Source organism: Idiotropiscis lumnitzeri, chromosome 7 (genome assembly GCF_059441095.1).
Source record: "Idiotropiscis lumnitzeri isolate Australia: NSW breed Sydney's pygmy pipehorse chromosome 7, RoL_Ilum_1.0, whole genome shotgun sequence".
Taxonomy (NCBI): Eukaryota; Metazoa; Chordata; class Actinopteri; order Syngnathiformes; family Syngnathidae; genus Idiotropiscis; species Idiotropiscis lumnitzeri.
The window spans coordinates 2,104,328-2,126,381 of record NC_142397.1 but is presented as its reverse complement, the minus strand read 5'-3'; the positions used below and the strand labels follow the sequence as shown (position 1 = coordinate 2,126,381).

The 22,054-nt window shown below is 41.8% G+C and overlaps 1 protein-coding gene across 2 annotated transcripts in view; it reads right to left on the bottom strand.

Annotated features, from left to right (window-relative positions):
- Positions 1-17,017, bottom strand: part of LOC148333052 (1,4-alpha-glucan-branching enzyme-like) — a 123,120-nt gene extending 106,103 nt beyond the window's left edge. Inside the window, exons 1-6 of one of the 2 annotated variants that reach the window (XM_088301223.1) lie at positions 16,723-17,017; positions 10,988-11,157; positions 6,661-6,776; positions 3,968-4,093; positions 3,316-3,451; positions 967-1,057 (exon numbers count right to left, since the gene is read on the bottom strand). In XM_088301223.1, the coding sequence (XP_088157349.1) occupies positions 967-1,057; positions 3,316-3,451; positions 3,968-4,093; positions 6,661-6,776; positions 10,988-11,157; positions 16,723-16,829 (746 nt within the window). In that variant the 5' untranslated portion in view covers positions 16,830-17,017. The remainder of the gene's footprint in view (positions 1-966; positions 1,058-3,315; positions 3,452-3,967; positions 4,094-6,660; positions 6,777-10,987; positions 11,158-16,722) is intronic. The other variant, XM_088301222.1, reaches the window with a different exon arrangement.
- Positions 17,018-22,054: the final 5,037 nt, after the last annotated feature.

The window sequence follows — 22,054 nt, the reverse complement described above, 5'->3', positions numbered from 1 at the left end:
GAGGACACCAAACACACAAGTTTGCGTACATGTCAAGGTTCTAAATAAAGAAAACTAACGTTTTTGCACTCAATTTTCCTATTTTGGAAGAATTTCAGCTTTTCAGTTTGCCGTAATTCTGTTGAGATTTGCAACCAGTTTCTTACATTTCTCAGTAGATCCAAATGACAGTCAGTTATCAATAAGTCGGGACAATTCGATTATTGATCCAAATCTTAATGACCAATTTTAATTGTCACAAAGCTGTCTCTGCAGAACGGCGAGTACATATTTTCCGTCCTCCCTCGCTGCTATCGTCCCATCGGCCTCCTTGTGAAGCAGCACGCATACCAACCAGCATTAGCCGCTTCCCGGTATTCACGCGTTCCGATTTTAAATGACACTGAGATCAATCATGGGTGAAATTACACTATATACCTTACACTCGGGGGTTTAGGCTGTACTCCAGAAGGCGAGGGAAGGGGCGGTGAAGGTGGGCTGGGGATTGAGGAGTGAGGGGGTTGCAATGGGGGTGGGGGGTTCTCTGACAGAAGATAAACACTCAGACTAGTCGCTCTTTATCAGAGAGTCCCGCTCTCTGGATTAACTGGAAATGTGTTTACAGAGAGATTACTGCCGGGGTCAGCCGCGCTCACCTTGATCGGACGCCAGTGGGGAAATTTCTCACTGCGTTTTGTCTCGCAGGCTCGCGTTGCGAAACGGCACGACTGGACAAATATTTGTCGTGAGGACGCAAATTGCGTGAAGACATTGGGATAATCCCTGCATCGGTCATTACTGACGTTCCTCAACTGATACGTGATGTTATGAGGGTTATTGATCCGCCTCCAAACCAAATGACTTTTATTAATGTTTGGTATTGGATGTCCGGAGTAGCGTCACTCGTCTCTTTTTTTTTTCATGCGATGCGATTTTTTTTTTGACACAACATAGCAGAGTTAGCGTTCAGATGAACAAAGTCCATACCTGGAAGCTGCAAAGAAGCTGGTAACTTGATAGCCAAAACTTGCGTAGTAGGCGTGCTCCATGATGGCCATCATTTGAATGCAGTTGTAACCTGCAAACAAGACATAGGTTTCCACTTGCGATTTTTTGCCGTCTTGTTTTGACACGATCAAGTTGTCGCCAAAGCTTGTTTGTTTTTGCAGGTAAAAGTTTTCGGCGTGATTCAGTGAGGAGAGCGACACCTCCTTCTGCTCGCGTCGCCTCATTTGCTGCCGTCACCGCAGGCCTTGTTGTCGTCTCTCTCGATGATTTGTAGGATGTCAGCGGAGCGCATGGGACACGCAAGGAACTACAACATTACCCACAACGCATCGATCGGATTTGGGTTGAATTTCATGCTTATATCTGTCAATTTTATATTCAAAATTACGTGACACATGCAACATGGTACTATGGATATATAAACAATTAGCCATTCCATTCAAGACATGGTTTAGAATTATTAATATTTATGCTTCTTTACCTGTATAAAGTTTTTAACATTAGTTCTAGTGATTAGTATAAAATATCTATTAATTCAAATTTTCTAATCCTTCAAATTCTAAATCTTTTAAATATATCACAGGTAAAATTATGCCCTTTTAATTATTTTTAGTAGCGCAGTCTTTCTACAATCAGAGCTTCCACTTCTTAAATTGAAATATTCTTCACCAAAGTCATTAGAAGTTATTCTCACTTTTTAATTTTGAAAAAAAAAATGAAATAAAAAATAAATCAAATCATTTGCATCATAAAAGAGTGCAGCAAACAATGAAATGCCTCCTTCGGAAAGGAGGAATACTTCATGAAATCTGGTTTGAGTGTTGACTTTAAGTTCACCCAAATTCATGACTCAATCCAGTAATATAAAACAAACAAACAAACAAACAAAAAACAAGGTTTGTTATTGGAATGTAGTTATCATGGGTTTCAGTTTGGCTAAAAGTGGTCACGAAATTATTGATGAACTGAAAGTACTCAAGTTGGAAAATACTAAATCAGGCAAAAATCATCACCCGTGAGACGTTTCATTTCAATTGCATTAACACAGCTAGAATGGTTTGAAAAAAAAAAAGCGAGAATCATCTGGCGATCCTGCCATCGACTCTTTCGTGGCATGTTATTAAGAGTCATGCGTTCCCATATGACATCTCAGCACGCTCCTACGAGAGCTGCTTCCACGAGTAAAAGACAAGTCGAGGCTTTCAAGCCACCGTCGGGCGCTCCGTGGGGAAGCCCTGCGGTTGTTTTCTCATTGCTGCGTGGCACTGAGCTGAGCTTCACATTGGAGAGGAAGCAAAGAAACGTCTTCTGAGGGAGTGTGTCAGCATTTCTATATCAACAACAAAAAAAAAAAGACGCCGATTCACCTCCTGACGCACTACGACGGGGAATTCCCTGAGCTGCAGCGGGGACACAATTTGACAGGCGACATCAGAAGCCGCCTGTGCATTATAAGAACGGGAGACAAATAATGCATTTGTTCCACAACTTCAAACACTTTCCAGGTGTCCTAATATCATGTCTGTGACACGCTTTAGTCAAAATACCCCAAAGATAAAGTCCTATCCAGGATTACAGTCCAAGTCTGGACTGTTTATTTCACTCTTGGAGGCAGCGCTTTGTCACAAAATTACACTTCTGATGCATGCAGCAGAAAAAAATATTGAAACATCACCTATTGGCGGGTGCTAGCTGCAAATTCTTCCATTTGCAGTATTGGGGCTTATTCTATAAGCCACCGGGAGGCCACAAGATGGCAAAAAAGGCTGGAAAGTATGAATTAATCGGTGGCAAGGAAGTACGTTGAAGTGATACATTTTGACTGAAAGAGGAGGAGCTAAGTTAGCCTGGGTTGCAAGGTGCTTTTTTTTTTTTTTTTAATTTCTTTGTAAGGGTAATGTAAGATAAGTTTCAAAAGATAGATTTTTTTTGAGGGGGGGGGTCATAGTTCATGGTACATTTACCTCTTAAACAATTAATATTAAAATATAAATTATAAATATATAAAATAAATATTAGGGGGCAGGGCAGAGAAGCTACTATTTCAATATTAAGTTAATTTGCCATATTGTGATGTCACAATCTGGCAAAATTCTAAACGAAAATGAAAATGGACTGGAATTAACTTAAAAAGTCATACTATTTTATGGTTGAGTGAGACAAATAAAATGTGGTTGCTTTGTACTATGACCCACTTTAATTACACCTGCCAGCTGTCATAAGTTGACATTCCCGGTTATTTTTATTTTTTTAAACAGATCCAACAGAGACATTACAACTAATGAACAAATGAAGATGCAGAGGCGTTAATAAGCAGTTATGTCTTACCCAGATCTTTTATACGAGGCAGCACGTTGGTCGTGAAGTTGCTGTATGACGCGATCTTTCCCTCAGGTGACGCGATGCCCACATGGGCCTCGTAGATCCTCAGGTGAGTGGGTTTCATGGGCCGCGGGTGGATATGCTGGAGAGGAAAGCCAAAATGGAGCAAAAAAAAAGAATAATCCTCCGACAAAGGATGCTGCTGTGGTGTGAATCACAGCGTCTGTTGTTACGCAAGAGATTTGCTTGGCGCTAACATCCTGACGGCTACACAACAGGACTTGAACCCACGATTTCCAGCGCATGATGCAGCCCCTCGAGCATTCCAGCCACTGACAAAGCTCTCGCTCTCGAGGATGTTTAAAAGAGAAATTGAAGCTGCAGCTAGCCCTTGGAACCACTTTTTCAATGACATGCTCCTCCCACATTAGAAGGCGTAAGCAAAACAAAAAAAAACAAACAACCTTTGCAATTTAGTGTCCGCCATTGTTTCCGGTTAAAGCTCATTTGGGCAAATTGTGAGCCCTGGAATTCATCCAAAATGGCTGCTTTAAACCAAAAACGCACATTGGAAGAATCATCAACCGTGATTCCGAGACGGCCTCGTTGAACTCGTTCGGCCTGCTTCCCGAGAAGAACCCCCACAATACCCACTTACAATGTACGGTTGCGGGGGGTCCCAGTGAATCCAGTCGTAGATGACCGAGTTCTCCTGCTTGGTCACATATTTGGCCCACGGCGACATCCGGTAGAGGCGCTCACCAGCTTTGGTGTGAATCACCACCTGGTAGGAGAAGACGACCGGTTAGAAGCAACGAGGACATTATGAGGTCAGTCGCTCAAGACACACACAAAAAAAAAAAAAAACGATTGCATGGTGATGAGAAGAAAAACAACAACAACAAGCTACGGTCGTAAGAGCGCTTAAATCGTTGATACTCAACATTTCTGACACAGCAGAGAGAGTGAGCGACGATCGTTGGGTTGATCAGTGCGTCAAGATCAGAAAGGCTCATTTTGCGGCGGAATTGATTCGAAGATTGGCGCCGGTCAATCTTTATTCAACCGCTATTGTGTTGCCAGGGCCTGCCCAACATTTTATTTATTTATTTTTTTAACAACCGAGCGATTGAGCGAGGCATTATGTTTAGTAGCTTGCGCCAATGTTGTCAGCAGTACGTTGAGTTGTGTTTGGCAATTCGGATGAAGTTCCGACCAGGCAGTGTGACTCAATTTAGCTCGCCGGGGTACGGTTCAGAATGGTAAAATGCAGTGGCGGGCCCGAAATTTCACACGGAGGCCTTCAGTGAAGTCCTACGTGAATAAATCCCCTCATAATTGCATCATTTATGACACCACGGCTGGACAAATAATATGCAGAAACGCACTTATGAAGTACTGAGTGAGTGTTGGACGACCTCACTTCTCTTGAAAGGTCCGTCTTGAAAATGGCCTCGCAAGTGTATCGGTAATTAAATCTACACGTTCCCTCCTTGGGCCATTGTGGTTTAAAAAAAAACAAACCAAGAATATATTTTAGATTTTCGAACGGTCGCCAGTTCCGACTTTCGGGTATGTTGGTTCCGCATAGCGCCGCCCCCTCACGAGTGAGTATCCAATCACAAGACACGTTCATGATCTTCAACGTAAGGCTAACGAGAAAGCCTTACTGTCATCAACTCGTGATCTGATTGGCTATCGCAACTGTCAATTAACTCTGAAAGCTCAGAGGAGATGCCCGCACGATCGTATCTGGTATTGTCAAATCTGCCTGGCAACGCGAGCAAGCAAAATTCTGATTGGGTAAAAACTCTAACCTAAAAATACAACACTAGGATATATGACATGAATGTGAAGAATATGATATATTTTTTTTCTTGATTATGTTAGGCCAGCAGAGCAGGCCTTGACGCCCCACCACGTGTAAAACATAAAATGGCTTCAATTCAGCTTTAAAAATATAAATGGAACCAAGAGCGCGGAGAAAAGCAAGCAGTTAATTCTGCAATGTTACGCACTGCATGTGCTCTGCCCCCCCGCAGATCCCGGCTAATTCTGGCTACTCCTGAGCAGTAATGACCGGTGCCACCTGCCTGAGTGCCGTTGGCCAGAACCCCCCTGAGCTTGTTTTCATTACAGCCGGCCTCCTGGGGGGGGTCCAAATTTCCTCGACTGACGTCCTTCAGAACTTACAGGATTAGGAAACAAAATATACACACTAAGGTGGTCCTTCACACAAATTCACCAACGACGGGAAAAAACAAGCATCGGCCAGGCGATATGCGACGTGCAAGGTGTGAAGTGTTTGATTACTTCAAAAATATTTCCCTGCTGCGCGTCATCAAGAGCATTTTTTTATTTTTTATTTTTTTTTTGTGGGGACAAATTGGACCCCAGAACAAAAAGGGGACAGGGGGGGGGGCTCTACATTAGAGGGCCTGGCGCTCGGCTTCGACGGTGGATTTCATTTGAAAAGGCGAGCTGGCGACGATGCGGCCATTGACGGGCAGCAGGGGGTGCGCAGGGGGGGGCTGGCACATGCCAGCGCTTCCATCTGCTTCTTATCATCCCAAGACTGACCTGCGTTGACAATGGGAGCGAGGTGGCCTGTCCGGTGGCGGGGGGTCGTTGATGACCCGGTTCCAAGGACCGTGGTAACGTGACTCTTTTCATTCTGTGGCTGGCATCTCATTTGGGGATTATGTTCCCCTTCAATATCTTATGTAGTGCACCCCCCACAAAATCATCAATTATTATTTTTTTTTATTATTTTCATACTATATCGTTATTGATTTTTTTTTTTATTTTATAAAAGCCCGTCTGCCTCCTACGAGATGACAGGACTTTAGCATAGCGAAATGTCCGAAACATAACCAGTTGAGCGGGTTCGTGTGCACATTCTTGCTCATAGAATGTCTCGGAACTAACCGTTGTATGAATATGTGTAAAAAAAAAAAAAAACGGGGATTTTCACCTTGAGTCGTTGGCTCTGGAACGTATCCCGCACGATGAACATAAGGGGGAGGAGGTCACCATATTTGTCGTCCTCGCGGCTTACTCACAAGACAATGCAAAGTAGGCGGTGTGTGTTTTACATTTAACCTTGATGAATTTTTCACAAGCGCTAAAAAAAAAAAACCAATCATCTGCAGCCACAGTGGGCCGAACAAACAGACGTCCCGCGGGAGTGGAAATGAAAACAAGCCTCGGCGGCGCACACTTGCGCCCGCGCCGTGATCTCCCTTGCAGCCTTTCGCGCCCGTCTTAACGAGACGTGGGCGGGGGGGCACGGCGCCGACACGGCACCCGCTGAGGACGTGAAAGTCGGCGTGAAGATGCGCTGTTGCCTACCTTCAGCTTGCTGTTGTGATCCACAGCGGGAGAGCCGTCACGCTTGGGCGGGAGAATCAGCTCCCACTTGCCGTAATCTCGTTTGGTGTACGGGTGGGAGAATTTGTCCCAGTCATCTAGGTGGGGAGTCAAAAACGCAAACATGAACGCCGAGGGAGCAACATGAATGAGAGCATCAGGCTCAATGTAATACACACCCAGATGAGATATTTTACATTCCGAGGAGGACTTGGGCACACCTCCTAATCAATCGATCAGGGCTTGGACAGGAATTGTCCCTAAATTTTAATTTTTCAACTCGGCAAGGCATTTTGGATGATTGTGTTCTTCCATAAACGCTCGCTTCGGTATGTTTGTTGTTTGATGGTATACGATAAAAAAAAAATACATGAAAAGTAACACACACATACTGTCTTTTCCGGACTACAAGCCGCTACTTTTTTCCTCGATTTTTGAACCATGCGGCTAATACAACGGTGCAGCTGTTCTGTGGATTTTTCTTTCACCACTAGGGGCGCTCTATAGTTAAAAAAATACGCTAAATAAATCTTTTTTATTTCTCTCTCTCCTGTGTCTGTTGCTTATAGTCTGGTGCAGCTTTTGTATATGTTTTTTATTAATTAATTAATTAATTTATTTTTGTTGTTGTTGTTTTTTCCCCCAAAAGAGTTGCCGCATAGTCCGGAAAATACGGTATAACTATTGAAGTGCACACATTTTTATAATTAATCGCGATGACTCCTGGGTATCGATTTCAATTCACTTTGATTGATTTTGGATTCAATCAAGGATTTCAAGCAGTACCAATTAGCTATTTATGTTAGAACGTGCGAAGTGAGTTTGGTTATTATCATGCAGAACTTTGGAAAATGTCTCCGTCAGCTCCTAAATTCAACTCTGATGAGCTGTTTTTCTTGTCATTGATATATTTGTGCAAACAAATGTATACGTAGCACCTGTTGAGTTGACCTGTGGTTAAATCCATCTGTGGCAGAGTAATTTTCTTTTCTGGACCTGGATTTGACACGTGTGACTTTTAGTAGTAGAAGGTATTTAAGAGGTACGCGAAACTGAAGAAGCAAGGGCGGTCTCTTAAGTAGACGTGTGGCTATTCGCTACAGAGAGAGAATTACTGTCGCTTACCTTGGGGTGGGAAAAAAAAATGTGATTACAAATGAACCAGTAAATGCCGAGACAATATAGTTACAGAAATAAAGGTGGATTACAACACAAAAGAAGTTTAAAAAGTAATGAGAAAAACTGTCAAGCAGTGTGATTTATTTTTCCGGTACTCCCCAAATGTTCAACTGTAAAAGCCTGCCATGGGGAATGTCATGATTTTTGATTGCTAATGAAATAATTAAAAGTCACTTTGTGCCTTTTTGCCTTCTGTTTGAAAAGCTCCCCACTGGCCCAGCCCATTTCAGCAGCCCTGCTCTCCTCCACAATGAAAAGCCCACTTCACCACTCAATGAATCCAAAAAAACCTGCTGAGAGCACATTACCGGCAGCTGAAGGGAACCTTTTAGAACGCCGAACATTTATCACGCCGACCACCCGGGCCATGTCTCCAATCCATATCTGCTTACCGCTTGATGAACGGAAAACAACGGCAGGATGGAAAGTGAAAGGCACAAGTGAGTCGACACACTCAAATTCATGCGGGATTTATCGCTCGAAGCGTACGAGCGCAGGATGTGCATCAGTGTTGCCGCTCGTTAAATCAGAGATGATGGCGCTGTGTCATAATGTAATCACTCTCACACAAGTAAATGTCTTTGACATATTTCCCACGAAGAAAAATGAGAATCGATTGTGGAAAAAGGTGCAGTGACAATAAAACAAACAGAAAACCGTGTCAGTGTTTTCGGGTTGCCATTTGAATGATTGTACTAATTGGTAAAAAAGCAGCACAGCGGCGAGGAGTTCTGCGTTCGATTCTCAGCTACGGCCAGGACACTCGTCGATGGAGTACAAAAGTAAAAGTGACAAATGGAAAGTAGTTCGATACATTTATACAATAATACATTTATGGCAACTAATTAGGGCTGGGTTTAAAAAAAAAAAATAAAAGAAAAAGAAAAAAAAAATCTAGATATATCGATTTGAATCGATTTTCTTTTTCATAGCCCGATATTGAATCATAAAAGCATATATCCATACTTTTAATAACATTGTTTTACCCTAAAAATTGATCTGACTTCACGCAATCTCGAACTCAAAATGAAAACAAAATGTCAGCGCCAACACGCATGAAGGCAGATGTATTTATTGTTTTGATCAGGTCATGTTAAATAAAACGAACATGATCAATGGAAATGCATTGGCTTCAATTCGTAATGTAAATATTCATATTTTTAAGAATGCAGCGAGTTACAGCAAGCAGTGTGGACTAATTGCAGCATTGTTTTTTTTCTGAGAATGCCTTGTGAGAAGTAAAATTGATACTGCGTGAAATCCTCGATTGAATCAAAAATCAATCAAAGCGAATGCTGAATTGAAAATTGAATTGAATCGAGCTCTTGCGTATCAAATCGATTTTGGAATTTCATTACCCAGCTGTATAACTCATCGATTAATCAAGTTAATTGCTAATTATTTTTGATCACCAATTAATCGTTTGAATAAGGGGGGGGGGGGGGTTGAGTGAACTTCAGGGCTCATATTCACAAGCTAGAATCCAAAACTTCAATTTTTTTTTTTTTTTTTGCCTTCACCATCTCACGTGGGCTGAGCGCCGTAGCGTCAAAGTAATTTCATTTCATGCACAGGTAGGAAGCAGCTCTACTTATTTTTAGCTTGGGATTTTTTTTTCTCTCCCCTAATGTGTCAAATGAGAGTCATGCGACACGACTATGAGCAATAAAGTCGAGTAGGTTTGATAGAGGGGGAATAAGAGGGGAAAAAAAAGGAAAAAAAACGGAGTGATATGAAAACAGCCTAAAAAGGGGCTGGGGTGTGAGCTAGCTTGTTGTTGATCTATTTGACAGACAGTGAGGCAGTCTGTTGTAATGTCGTTAATGATGATGAAAATAAATGATCTTTAACTTGATCTGACTTTCAAAGTTGGCACGGCAGGTGAAAAGGAGGTCTGGGCGCAAACACAGATCCTCTTTTTTTTTTTTTTCTTCCCTTTTTTGCATTTCTCATCAGCTTGCTGGCGATGATGAAACAAGCGGCTGCTAAAAAATGAAAAGGCAGCCTCCCACCATTGAAAGGAGACGGTCCCACACTTGAGTATTCAGGCCAATCCTGCGTGATCAATATTTTCCACATTTCCGACTCCCGGGTCGGCCGATCAAAAGGGACGATAGCCTCGTTTCAGCGGCGGCTGCTGCTTATCTTAATTTCGGCTTCCTTTGTGTTCGGCAGCGCGGCAACGTTGGATATCTTATTAAATGCTCAGCCGAGACGCAACGTTTGTGTGTGTTGTGAAATTTCTTGACCGCGTTGGGAACAAACTCAGACTCAAAGTCACATTTTCTTTCTGTTTAGTACAGCGACGGGACCACGTTGGATTGTCTGGGCGCGGAGCCAATTGGCTTCCAACTTTCATTTTTCATTAGAATAAAAAAATGGGACCGAGTTTCATAATGTGCGAGCTGAGGGTAAGGTGTGGTTTCTTCAGGCACAATCTCACCTATGGCTGAGTGATTTGAGGAAATTTATTTATTTTTTTCTGATAAGGATCACGATTTCGATTTAATCTACGATTTTCGTCACAGTGTACAGCGACATTTGCAAACATGTCAAAAAAAATGCCGTTAAAAACAAAATCAAGCTTCAAATTTGCTTCATGAACCAGTTGTTGTATTTTTGAGTCCACTAGATGGCACTGTTGGTTTAAATAAAGGGTTTCAAGTATGGCAAGTCAGCCCAATGTTGAACAGAGAGCGCCATCTACTGGAGTCCAAAAATACTACAACTGGTTCATGAAGCAGATTTGAAGCTTCATTGACCCATCACTAGCTAGAACCTTCCCGAGCCGACTTCTGGCAAGAGGGGGTGTCAACCTTGGACTTCGAATATACAAAAGTGGAGAATTATTCCCATTCTTTTATTTTAGAATTAAAAAACATTCAGTCTTTGATATGGTTTCGTCAAAATATCCCACGTATCAAGCATGGTCGATTCTAATTCAACTCGTAAGTCAAGGCGCCACGGTATAAGAAGGCAATTCTTCCCTGGGTCATTTTCTAGCATTGCATCATCTGTTGAGCAGGTGTACTCGCTGGCAGCTACACGGAAATTGCCAGAATATGGCGGGGAATTCTTGTCGGCGCGTTGATGGAAGAGCTTGGTGTTCTCAACCCGAGAGTGCACTTACTGAAATCGCCGGTGAGGAAGAGGGCTTCTGCGGCCGGGGCCCATTCCTTAAAGAAGAGGCTGTTGTTGGGCCGCCGCTGCACGCCGAAGGTCCAGTAGCTTCGCGTGAACTGGTCGAAGCCGCCCTCCGCCTCTTCCAGCTGGAAAAGCTGCTTCTGGAACAGCTCATATCTGAAAAACAATAGATTCAACTGAAACCGGAAATATAGATGATTTTTTTTTTTATTTCGGTAGAGGTTCCCACCAACCAATCACGGCTCAATTTACGAACTTCACAAGAGCCGCGATTGGTTGTTGCCTGAGCACTTGATGTCATTTTCAGTCGTTGTTCGCATAAAGGAAACCTTGAAATCTCTTTCATGCAACTTGGCCTAATTTCTGTCTTTTCACCTTTCAGGAAGGATACGTTGACTACTTAGTAATTTATCTCACTTAGCTTCCTCCAGCCAGCTGGCGTCCATAACAGACCAAAACCCGCCCGCCTCCCCCTTGCTGCAATCCTCAGTACAGAAAGCTTCTTTCAGCAAGCTGAGCTAAGTGCACTTGCTTCCCCGTAGCGCCCTTGCCAAGCTTTCCACCGGCCTCCTGCAATGCCCTTGGGCGACGGAATGATCAGATGATGGACAGACGCGGCAACCATTTCTCAGCAGCTGATGATGGAGCAAGCGAAAAGGACAAAATTGAAAGAGGAAGACGATGAGATTCACAGTAGTGACGGGCATGACAGTTCTTTTCAGAGAACTGAATCATTAGAATCAGTTCATCAAAATGAATCGTTCAAAAGATTTGTCCATCGACTCGTTTGCGGTCCCCTCCTAATGCATGACCCAAAACTATCACATTGAATGCTTATTTTTAGTTTAGCCAGTGCCCATTCCCATTATTATTATTATCATTATTATTAGTAGTAATTATGAATAATAATAACAATAATTTATTTATTATTAGTAGTAGTAGAAATAATAACAATAATAATAATTATTGTTATTAAAAATAAAAATAAAAGTAAAAATAAAAATAAAAGTAAAAGTAAAAATAAAAATACAAATAAAAATAAAAACAAATAAAATAAAATAAAATAAAATAAATTTAAAAATAAAAATAAAAATAATAAAAATAAAAATAAAAGCCTTGACAAAATGGGAACAAAGTAGAGTAATTGGTGTTAAGGAAGTATGCTCAAGTTGAGCCTGGGTTGTTAGTGGAAATTACTGAGGAACTGCACGGGTCCATGTATTTTTAAAGTTAAAATGAATTTTTAGTTTGAGGTACATTTGAAGACTTAACTATGAATATAAGTAATCACTTTTAGTCAATTAATTCTAGTTTTCCTGGCAGGGTTTCGTCTTAATCTTCACCATCCAAGGAAGAACCTTTTTGCTTTCTGACGTGTGATGCCCGAGGGGACTGCAAGTAAATGTGCTTTGCGGTTTTGTTTCGAAATTAAAGCACTATCTTCCAATCCCAGCTCATAATCTTCTGTCAAGTTCACGATCTGCCTTTTCAGACTCCCCCGAAGGCGCTTTTAAAAATCCGTAACATATTCACAAGCAGACCGCAAGACGATGCCAACCTAGACGCCATTTAGCTGTGTTGTGTTTTGTGTGCGTTTGAGTCGAGACCACCCGGAGAAACACCGGCGGCGCCGAGTCGTCTCCGGACGCGCTTGAGGCCGGCGGCAAGGTGGCGGTTAAAGTCGCTTTCTGGCTAAGTGCGTTAATGAGGCCGAATGGAGAGCCGGACATCGGCAGAGCGCTAGACTGATGGAAGCCAAGATTCAGCCGCAGCCCGCAGCTAATAATATTAAATCGTAACTTCGAGTCACTGTATCAATGTCAGTCTCGCTCTGAATAACCGACGTCATTTCGGAATTGCTTCAAATCGGGTCATGCAGAACTCGCAGCATTGGAGACTTTTCGTTGGCTGCAATTTGAGTGCTTCACGGCGCCGCGAGCTGCGAGATTTCCTGCCGTCTTGCGCAAGCAGACGGGTAAATAATGAAGCGTGTCAACAGAGCAAGGCCCGGCGGGGCTGTAACCTGCGCGCAGCATTAATGCCGCTTCTCGCAATCATCAACGCGGCTGCCGGCGTTCAGATGAACTACGGCCCCGAGGGGCGGCAGGCTCACGTCGGCTGAAGCTGGCGGGGGGGCAAAGTTCAACAGACGTGCGCAGCCCTCGGCCATGACACGCCGCTGAGATCTGAAGGGTCCGTCTGTGCGGTCAAAGGTCTTTTTTCCTGATAAACCGGCTCGATTCTTGGCGTGCGGCCGCCGGGTGAGAAGACTCAGCGTGATGCCAAAGCTCGAGATACGACTTGCTATGTGACGCTATTTATACGGCGAGCCGCACGACGCCGGAGGCTTCTCGAGAGCCTCCGCTGAGCAGCACCTCATCGGGAAAAATCACAAAAACGTGCTTGTGCACAACGGCAACCAGGAGTGGGCCGTATATTTGGTATCTGACTTCATAGGCCTTTTTATATCACCAATGTAATTGCACCTCCACTCCAGTAGCTGGCAGTGGCGCTCTCCTTGCACATTGTGCGCAGCGAGTATTAACTCAACGATGTAGGTTTGTTTTGCAACGAAAATGCGATTATTCATAGTTGCAGCGGCGAGTGGGTGGTGGGGGGGGGGGGGGGGGGGGGCGCAAATTATTTTTTTCTTGCTGGGGGGCCGTAACAGAAAATAATCGCGAAGCACTGGGTTAGACTGACACAGGCTGAAATCTGATTGGACAAAAATAAATGAATAAATGAAGTGGATGGACTGTTGGTACTAAATGAATCCAACTTGTGGAACAAAATATCCCAATTGGATTCGACTGGACATGTCGGTGTTTGCTTTGTGATAGTGAATTTACTCATCTTAATCTTGGAAAAGCAGATTTCAATCCATTTCTCATTTCTCGTGAAAAGAAATGCAAATCTATTCAAACCGTTTGGTAAACAGGTTGTCATTTTTGTGAACACATTGCGAGGAAAAATGTAAATGCTCCAACACTGGAGACTAATAAACTTTGGAGTCATGCTGAGATATCAAATATTGTTTTAACTGTAAATTGAGGCCAAAGAAAAATAAATAAATAAACTCTGCTGCAGATGAACAACAATCAATCGAACACATCGCAGTAGGGAACAATTATTTGAGCTCCATCAGCAGGGGCTCGTATTTGAGGCACGCGTCTCGGGTTCGGCGAAGCCTAGCGGTCCCAAGCTGGGCGTGTGATGGAACTGACACGTTTGTTCTCGGCGCAAGGTTGGAGCCTGCCACGCGGGCTGGAACTACAAAGCGGGTGGTCTCTAACCTCCCATATTGCAAAGCAGACCCTCATGAAAATGGATATTAAAAATAATAACAATGTGACCCCTGGGCGGAGATCCTGTTCCAGACAAACAATTGGTTATTACCGCAGACATCCAAGTCAATAACATTAAGGTTTTTAATTAAACACCCAGCAGGTAGGGTGGCCATAGATGAGCAAAATGACATCATAGTGTTTTGATCATCTTTGTGAACACTGACTTTAAACTAAACTATGACAAAAACGTGTTGCTTTGCCTGATTTAGCCCAAAAGGTTTAAAGTTGGTTTCCATTCCCTTTCATATCATTAAATTTAAAAAAATGGGGGGAAAAAATACAAAACAAAGGCTATTTTTTGTATTATCATTCTTTTTGGCTTTTTTAAGATCAGTTCATTTTACTTAGTTTTTAGAGAAGTTTCTTTAGTTTTTGTGAATTTTTATTTGTTAAAAAAAGGCGAAAAGGTGGAGTTGGTAGGGAGAGAGCAAGACGAAAAAGATGCTACATGAAAACTGATGCCTTTTTTTTTTGTTATGAACATGATTTAGATTCATGTGTGTTGTCCTAAAGAGAAAAATGGTGCCAGCAAGTACTAGTTAGCCCCAAGGTCAAGAGCAGCCCAAAGGTCTGTTCTAAAAGTCACTCACCAGTGATGGGACAGTGTGAGAAAAGTAACAAAGAAAAATTAAAACTGAATAAGAATGTTAACATTTATTTATTTAATTAAAATTAACAAAGTACATGTTTCTTCTGTACCAAATATTCTATATTTTGCTTAAAAAGAGATTAAGTTCAATAGGAAAAAAATGCTCATTTTAGAGTTGTAATTTTAATACTGTGATACCGCAAAATCTTTTGCTCACGTTGATCACACCATCAGAATCTAATGTCTGTCGATTCCTAGTCTGAACCTCTTCTTTACCATTGTGAACTTTGTAGCCTGGCAACACAAAGAATATATATTTTTTTTTAATCATTCAGCTTTTATTTCATGCAGGATGTGACATAAATCCATTAACTGGCATTGAGCATTTCTGTATTCAGCCTACTTTGGTCCCAACAATAATGAAGGTAGACTGCAGTCATTCTCAAAGAAGCATTATTAAATGACCATGGAATGATTAACATGAGCACCACTCTGCACCCCCTGCCCTTACCCCCCCCCCCTCAAAACCTCCCAAATAGTATTGTAGCAAGTCATCAGGTTTAAACTAGCGCTCAGTTGCTACACAGTCTGTGGTCACGTTGCACAAACAGGAGCCAACATCCAGGCGACTCATTCAAGTGCTTTTAGGTCACCCTGCTGTGCATAAAAACAACATGTTGACTCCACTGAATGGCCATTTGTTTTAAATGCACATTGCTTGAGTGGTGTGGCCAACTAGTGAGCATTTGTGTGGACCTTTTAGTGTATGTATAAAGGTAGACATAATTGTATTGCAATTACAATGCACACGGGGGCCGGACGGAGACATCGCAAATGACAACTGTTGCATTTCAGGCCAACTCACAGCAAATTTAAGCACCATTCAAAGCAACGGAAGCACTGTTATTAAAATCTAAGGCATACTTAACTCATAAATGTCATTGACATACATACATATATATATATATATATATATATATAAATATATAATACATTTTTTAAATCTTTTTTTACTTTGTGAAAATACTCAATGGTTAAAATAGTTCCGCGACACTGGTTTGAAAAGACAATGGTAGGGAATTAACTATCCATTAAAGGATTATCTATCGTAGGGATGCAATTTATTTAAAGAATTTATTCAATTGGTATTTTTTTTTTGTATTGATGTATTGGCTCGATATTTTTTCTTTTAAATTTTCTCTGGTTTATTCAAAAACAGGACTACAAATTGACAGTGTGGAAATGGACAAAATAAACTATAACTTTGTTACTGGTTCAGTCTGCAACATGGGGCAGAAAATCAGCAAACATTTTCATCGGTGGTTTTCCAAAGTAAAAGCACGTTTCTATTTGTCGGTCATCAGAGTGAAGGGCAATGACCACAGAGTCTGGCGCTAGTTGATGACGTTTGGCCGACGTCACTTGTTCGGACTGGCAAGTTTGCGCATGCTCGGAACTTCCAACTGTCAAAACTGCGCGAGGTTGCGACTCAAATTTTGTCGAGTTCTCATCTGGTCACGCAATGCGAATGCTGCATCTTCAAAATCTTGTGGTTTATTGACAACGAAGAGGAGCCACAATGTCATTAAAAGGTCACACGTAAACATGCACCGGGGAGCTTGAAGGTGTTGCAAACTTGGCTTTTTTAGCCTGAGGTTGTGCGGTTAGGTGGTCCAAAGGTACACATATTAGAGCAAAGCATTGACCTCAGCGCGTGACATTCAGCGCTGCATGATTTTTATTTTTTATTTTTTTGCCCCAAAGCGTCATTCAGGAAACATTTACCTCCGCTTGAAGTCCTTCGCGTAGGGTTTAAGGTACGGGTCCATTTGAAGTAGAGTGTTGAACTCAGGAATGGTAACATTATCCTGCCGTTCCGCCATGATTTCCATCCCGAGACCGAAGCAATCGAGCGCCGAACTCGGCTCTTTGCCCACCTCACTGTGAGTGCGAACAAAAAGCAGGAATGTCGATTACGGGGGGACTTTTTGTGGGGCTGGCGGTGACAGAAAGTCAGCCCAGTCCGTCCTCCTATCACAACACGCGGCTGTGTTTACCACCGGGAGGAGCCGAGTTGGATCGAACATTGCCGAGTGCGACTCTGACGCCTGCCAAACTGACGACACGTCAGCAAACTGCTACGTCATAGGTCGATGACTCAGACGGATATTTTCGAGCCATCAAAAAAATTAAAATAAAATAAATAAATTAATAATTTCGAGCCATCAATATTTATGAATGTGTTTAAACTTCATTCTCGTTCACAATGTCATGAAATGAGAACCCTAAATGTAGCATTTTCATTTTCCACGTGGTGAATTGTTTCAGGGAGCATGGTGACCCCCCCACCTGTTCTGAACCTTGAGGTTGTGGCCCAAGTTTAAAAAAAAAAGTCTTGGAAATAAATAGAGTAATTAATTTTTTTTTTTTTTTAAATCTAATGTTTTATTAAAATATTCTTTTTATAAACAGTGGAATTAACAAAGAAAAGCACAGCACAAACTATATATAAATATATAAACAAAAAGGATTTCAAAGTAGGGTTTTAAACTTGGGTTACATTTTCCAAGCACGGTTTTAAACTAATGTTAGGGTTTACAACCAGGTTTTTATACTACAATAATTGTTTCAAATTTGTTTTTTAAACAATGGTTTCAAAGTAGGGTTCTTAATTCAGGGTTAGAGTTTGAAATGTAGGTTTTAAACGAACATTTGTATTTCAAATTAGGTTTATAAACAGGTTTGGCTTTCAAAATTGGTTTCCCAAGTCAGGTTTGGGTTTCAAACTATGGTTTAAAAAGTGGTTTAAGTTTTCAGTATAGGGTTAGAGTTTTTAAAGTTGGGTTCCCGCAAGGGTCAGAGGGTGGTGGGGGTGAGAACCTTGCAATCAAATACATTATTGTATTGTATTGTATTAAATGTTTGTGAAATGACGGCGCTGCTCTTAAACGCGTCGTCCTTGTCGTCGAGTGAAGTTTTTTTTTTTACCACGACGAGGCAAAGCACAAAGCGAGTGTCATTGGAAGGAAGCATCTGTTTGGAGTACAAAAACACATACGCAACGTCTGCCCCTGAAGGTTATGTCAATAGATGTTACCTGGCTTGTGCACGGCGAAATAACATCACCTTGACAAGGGCGGGAAGGGCACAAAAAGAAACTCAAGACACTCAAAGTCAATTTTGTTTTAGGGAGGGCAACTTTGAGGAGCTTTTCTGAGTGCTGCTACTTTATGTTAATTGTCAGAATTACAGCTTCTCAAAGTAAATATTAACCAATGTCAGCAGTCTTCCAAAAACACGACTGATTATCTTTATGTTGCACTGTCAATCGGAAATAATGTCACGTTTTGGAATGAAGGAATAATAATAAAAAAACAATAATGCTTTTTTTCCCCCCAGGGAGTTTTCTACCAGTCAGGTTGACGGACGGCCCTGCCCTCGTCCAAATCCATGCCAGTGTTGCATAATAAAAGTGCATTCAAAACAGTCTACTCTACACGTCGGCACTCCGGCGCTTGAATCACATTTTCCTCGCCCCGTCCCTCTTCGCACGTTCACCCGAGTTTCACCCCCAGAAAATTGTATTACTGTGAACCCCCCGAGATGCCGCTCTTTTAGTCATTTATTCATTGTGAAGAGTTTAGATAATGGTGGAAAACAATTCGTGTGGAGTCCCAATGTTCACAACAAATTTGAATACAGAATCCGAAAGGTGTTGCCATGGAAATGAAAGAAGCCTGATGCAAAAAAAAAACATGTCTCGTTTGGTCTTTATTGATAGAGTGCATTGTAATGAAGATGATTGGGGGAAAAAATGAGATTATTACTCATTTAATGCCTCTAATTTTTCATCAAAGGACTTAAGAGCAACCCGGCCTGAGATTTGCTTCCTGGTGAGTCAAGCTTGGCAAAAAAAAACAAAAAAACTTAGAGGACAAAAAAAATAATAAATTGATTAAGTTGAGCAAGTCGGCGAATCGGAAAGCTTAAAGGGGAAGTCAAGTCAAATATTATTTTTACAAGAATATGTTCTATGCAGAAAACAAATTAAAACTAACTTGATTTAAAAAACAAATGAAAAAAAAAACACAAATGAAAATTCCCCAAATATTATAACCTTGCAACATACTTGGCGTGAAGTGTGTTGGACATTTGCATCCAATTAAAAAAATAAAATAAACAAAACATATTTTAAGAGTTATATCGTATGGTCATGTCACAGGAGGTCTTTTTTCTTTTTCTTTTTTTAAATCTGGAAAAAAATGGATCGTCTCCTTTAAAGTATGTGAGCAGTGTTCACAGCCAAATTAGCTTTTCACATCATGAATAAAAACTTGCAAAAGACAATTAGACAACTGTCTTCCGAGGACCTGCCAGGAAACAACATTGGACAAATAAACAAGAGGTGAAAAAAAAAAAGCATACGACGATATTTCACGCCGACGCCTGAAGAATTGAAGTTGACTGCTCACAAATAACGTGACTTATTTGACCAGATGTCGCGAGCAGAACTCAGTCGTGTGATGTCTGACAACCTCACCGACTCCCATCGAAAAGTCGAGCAACTCATCTTCTGCTAAAAACTCCAAATGTAAATGTATGTTAATTGAATTAGGTCCAGTAGGTCGGACGCGGACACAATACAGGCGGCTTCCTTCTCCGCCGGATCAAATTGGATGTCAGGGATCAGTGTGCTGAAATATTACCAGTCATAATTCATGTGAAAGAGAGCCGGCGCCTCGGTGTGAACGCCACTAAGTGAAAAGGTTAACGCCGTGTGAGACGGCGGATGATGCTAATGAGAGGTGATAAGTTCGCTTCCAGTCTTCAATTTCAAGGATGGAGGCGTCTCGGGAAAGGGAGACGGCGGCCGACGCGAGGGGCCGGCTCGGAAGATGAGAGACATTAGACCGGGCGCTTGCGGAATCTCTTTAAGAAGATGAAATGCCGGCGAGGATCAGTCACACCTGCCCTGTTGTGACTCGGGCTCGTACCGTATGTGACTCATTCAACATGTGTGCAGTTCATTTTCCGGTCCCCGTTGGCGCGCATTAAAAATGCATTTTCAGGCTGTCAAAGTCGATGCCAATCTCTGGTGGTGGGGCTATCTGACCCTAAACAGCAGGATCATTTTTGCCAATCAGGAAGTCTTAAGGCAGTGTCCAGAAAAGGACGGGATTCATTTTGAAGTTCATTTAAATGTATTTTCATTAGCAGTGGTGGGCGGTCAAGGCCTGCTCTGCTGGCCGAATAGAATCAAGAAAAAAATGATCACCTTCTTCACATTGATGTCGTATTATATCCTCGTGTTGTATTTTTAGGTGAGAGTTTTCATCCAATCAGAATTCAGCTCACTCGTGTTGCCAGGCAGATTTCATAATACCAGTCGCACGCACTATTCGTCCGAGGCCTTCACATACAATCGTGCGGGCATCTCTTCTGTGTCTCAAGAGGCTTTTACCGTTGTTAGACAGTTGTGATAACCAATCAGATCACGAGTTGGTTACAGCGAGGCTTCTCGCTGGCCTTACGCTGAAGGTGATGAACGCGGCTTGTGATTGGATACTCACTCATGAGGGGGCGGCGCTATGCGGAATCAACACACCTGAAAGTCGTAACTGGTGACCGTTTGAAAACCTAAAATATATTCTTGCTTTTTTAAACCACAATGGCCGAAGGAGGGAAAAGTGTGGATTTAATTGCAGATCCACTTGCAAGGCCATTTTCAGGACGGACCTCTCAGGATGTAAACGAGAAAAGCCTGTCATTTTTCAAAATAATATATTTTAGCCTAAAATAATAAATAAACCACAAGTACAAGTTTTTTTTTTTTTTTTCATCTGAGCGACCCACCATGGCCCGGTCCAAAGTAGTCGGCCCGCGGACCAGTGATTGGGCACCTCTGGTATGCCACATCTACATCATGTATGCATCATGAAATAAAAGCTACAATTCTCAAGGTTTCATATTCACCTTTTGACCCGAAACCCAAATGTCTTCACTTTCCAACATTAATCGCTGGCTGCAGATTCAAGTGGAGCGATTCACTCCGGGGCTTCCTGCGGGGTCCCTCAGGTGGCGGAGGCCGTGTCATCTGTACGCGCTTTTCAAATCAGGAGGTGTTCATCACGCTCGGCTCGGGGGGGGGGGGGGTGCGTGTAATTACCACAAACAAGAGCAAACACGCAGGGAGAAATAGATGACATAGATCGGATTGATGAATCGGGTTTATTAACCGACCACGTGTGGTCTACTGAAGTCGCTCGTTTCCTCCGGAGGTGGCAATTTGATTGTATATCAGAAAACAGAACATTGCTGTCTCTAAATAGAACAAACTCCAAGTCAAGATAATTGACAAATTCCATTTTGATGCAGGATGCCTGCTCGTTGAAAGACAAAATAGCGTCAGGTGTGAATTGCCTCAAGGAACCTTGGGAAATAAGTTTGACTGAAGTAATTGTTGACATTTTGGTTGGAGCAATCAATCAAAAATCCAAAACTGCCGAAGTTGAACCCTTCTCTTATGTTCTGCGGGTCAAATACAATTTTTAAATGAAAGAAGCGATATTGTAAAAATGCAACCGCAATTTTGGAGCAAACCTTTCATTCTATTTTTCAAATTGGCTGAAATGAAATCAGTTTTCATTGGAAATTTTTGTGAATATCAACAACAACAAATTATTTAATTTATTCGAAACAACAAAGGCAATATTCTTTTTTATAGAAACAAAAAAAAACTATGTACTTTTACTTCTCAAATTTCCCCATTGTGGGACTAATAAAGGACATCTTTATCTTTAATACAGATTGGGAAACTTGACACCAATTTAGTTTTTGCAGTTTGGAGTCTTCCACACAAACCAAATGTTTTTTTTAATTTTTTTTTTTATCAAAGACAGTTAATGTTTCCAATAACTTTACAAAAACATACACCAGTTGTCAATGCTGTTTTCCAACGCCCTCCCACCCCACCCCCGGAAAAAAACAAAAAACATCTTTTTGTAACGATTTAGTTATCTTTGATATTTACAAAAAGAGGACTAAATTGTCTTTGTTGTTTACAAAAAAAAAAAAGGTACGGTTACAAAAAAAATGTTGCAGTCCGGGAGGAACCTTT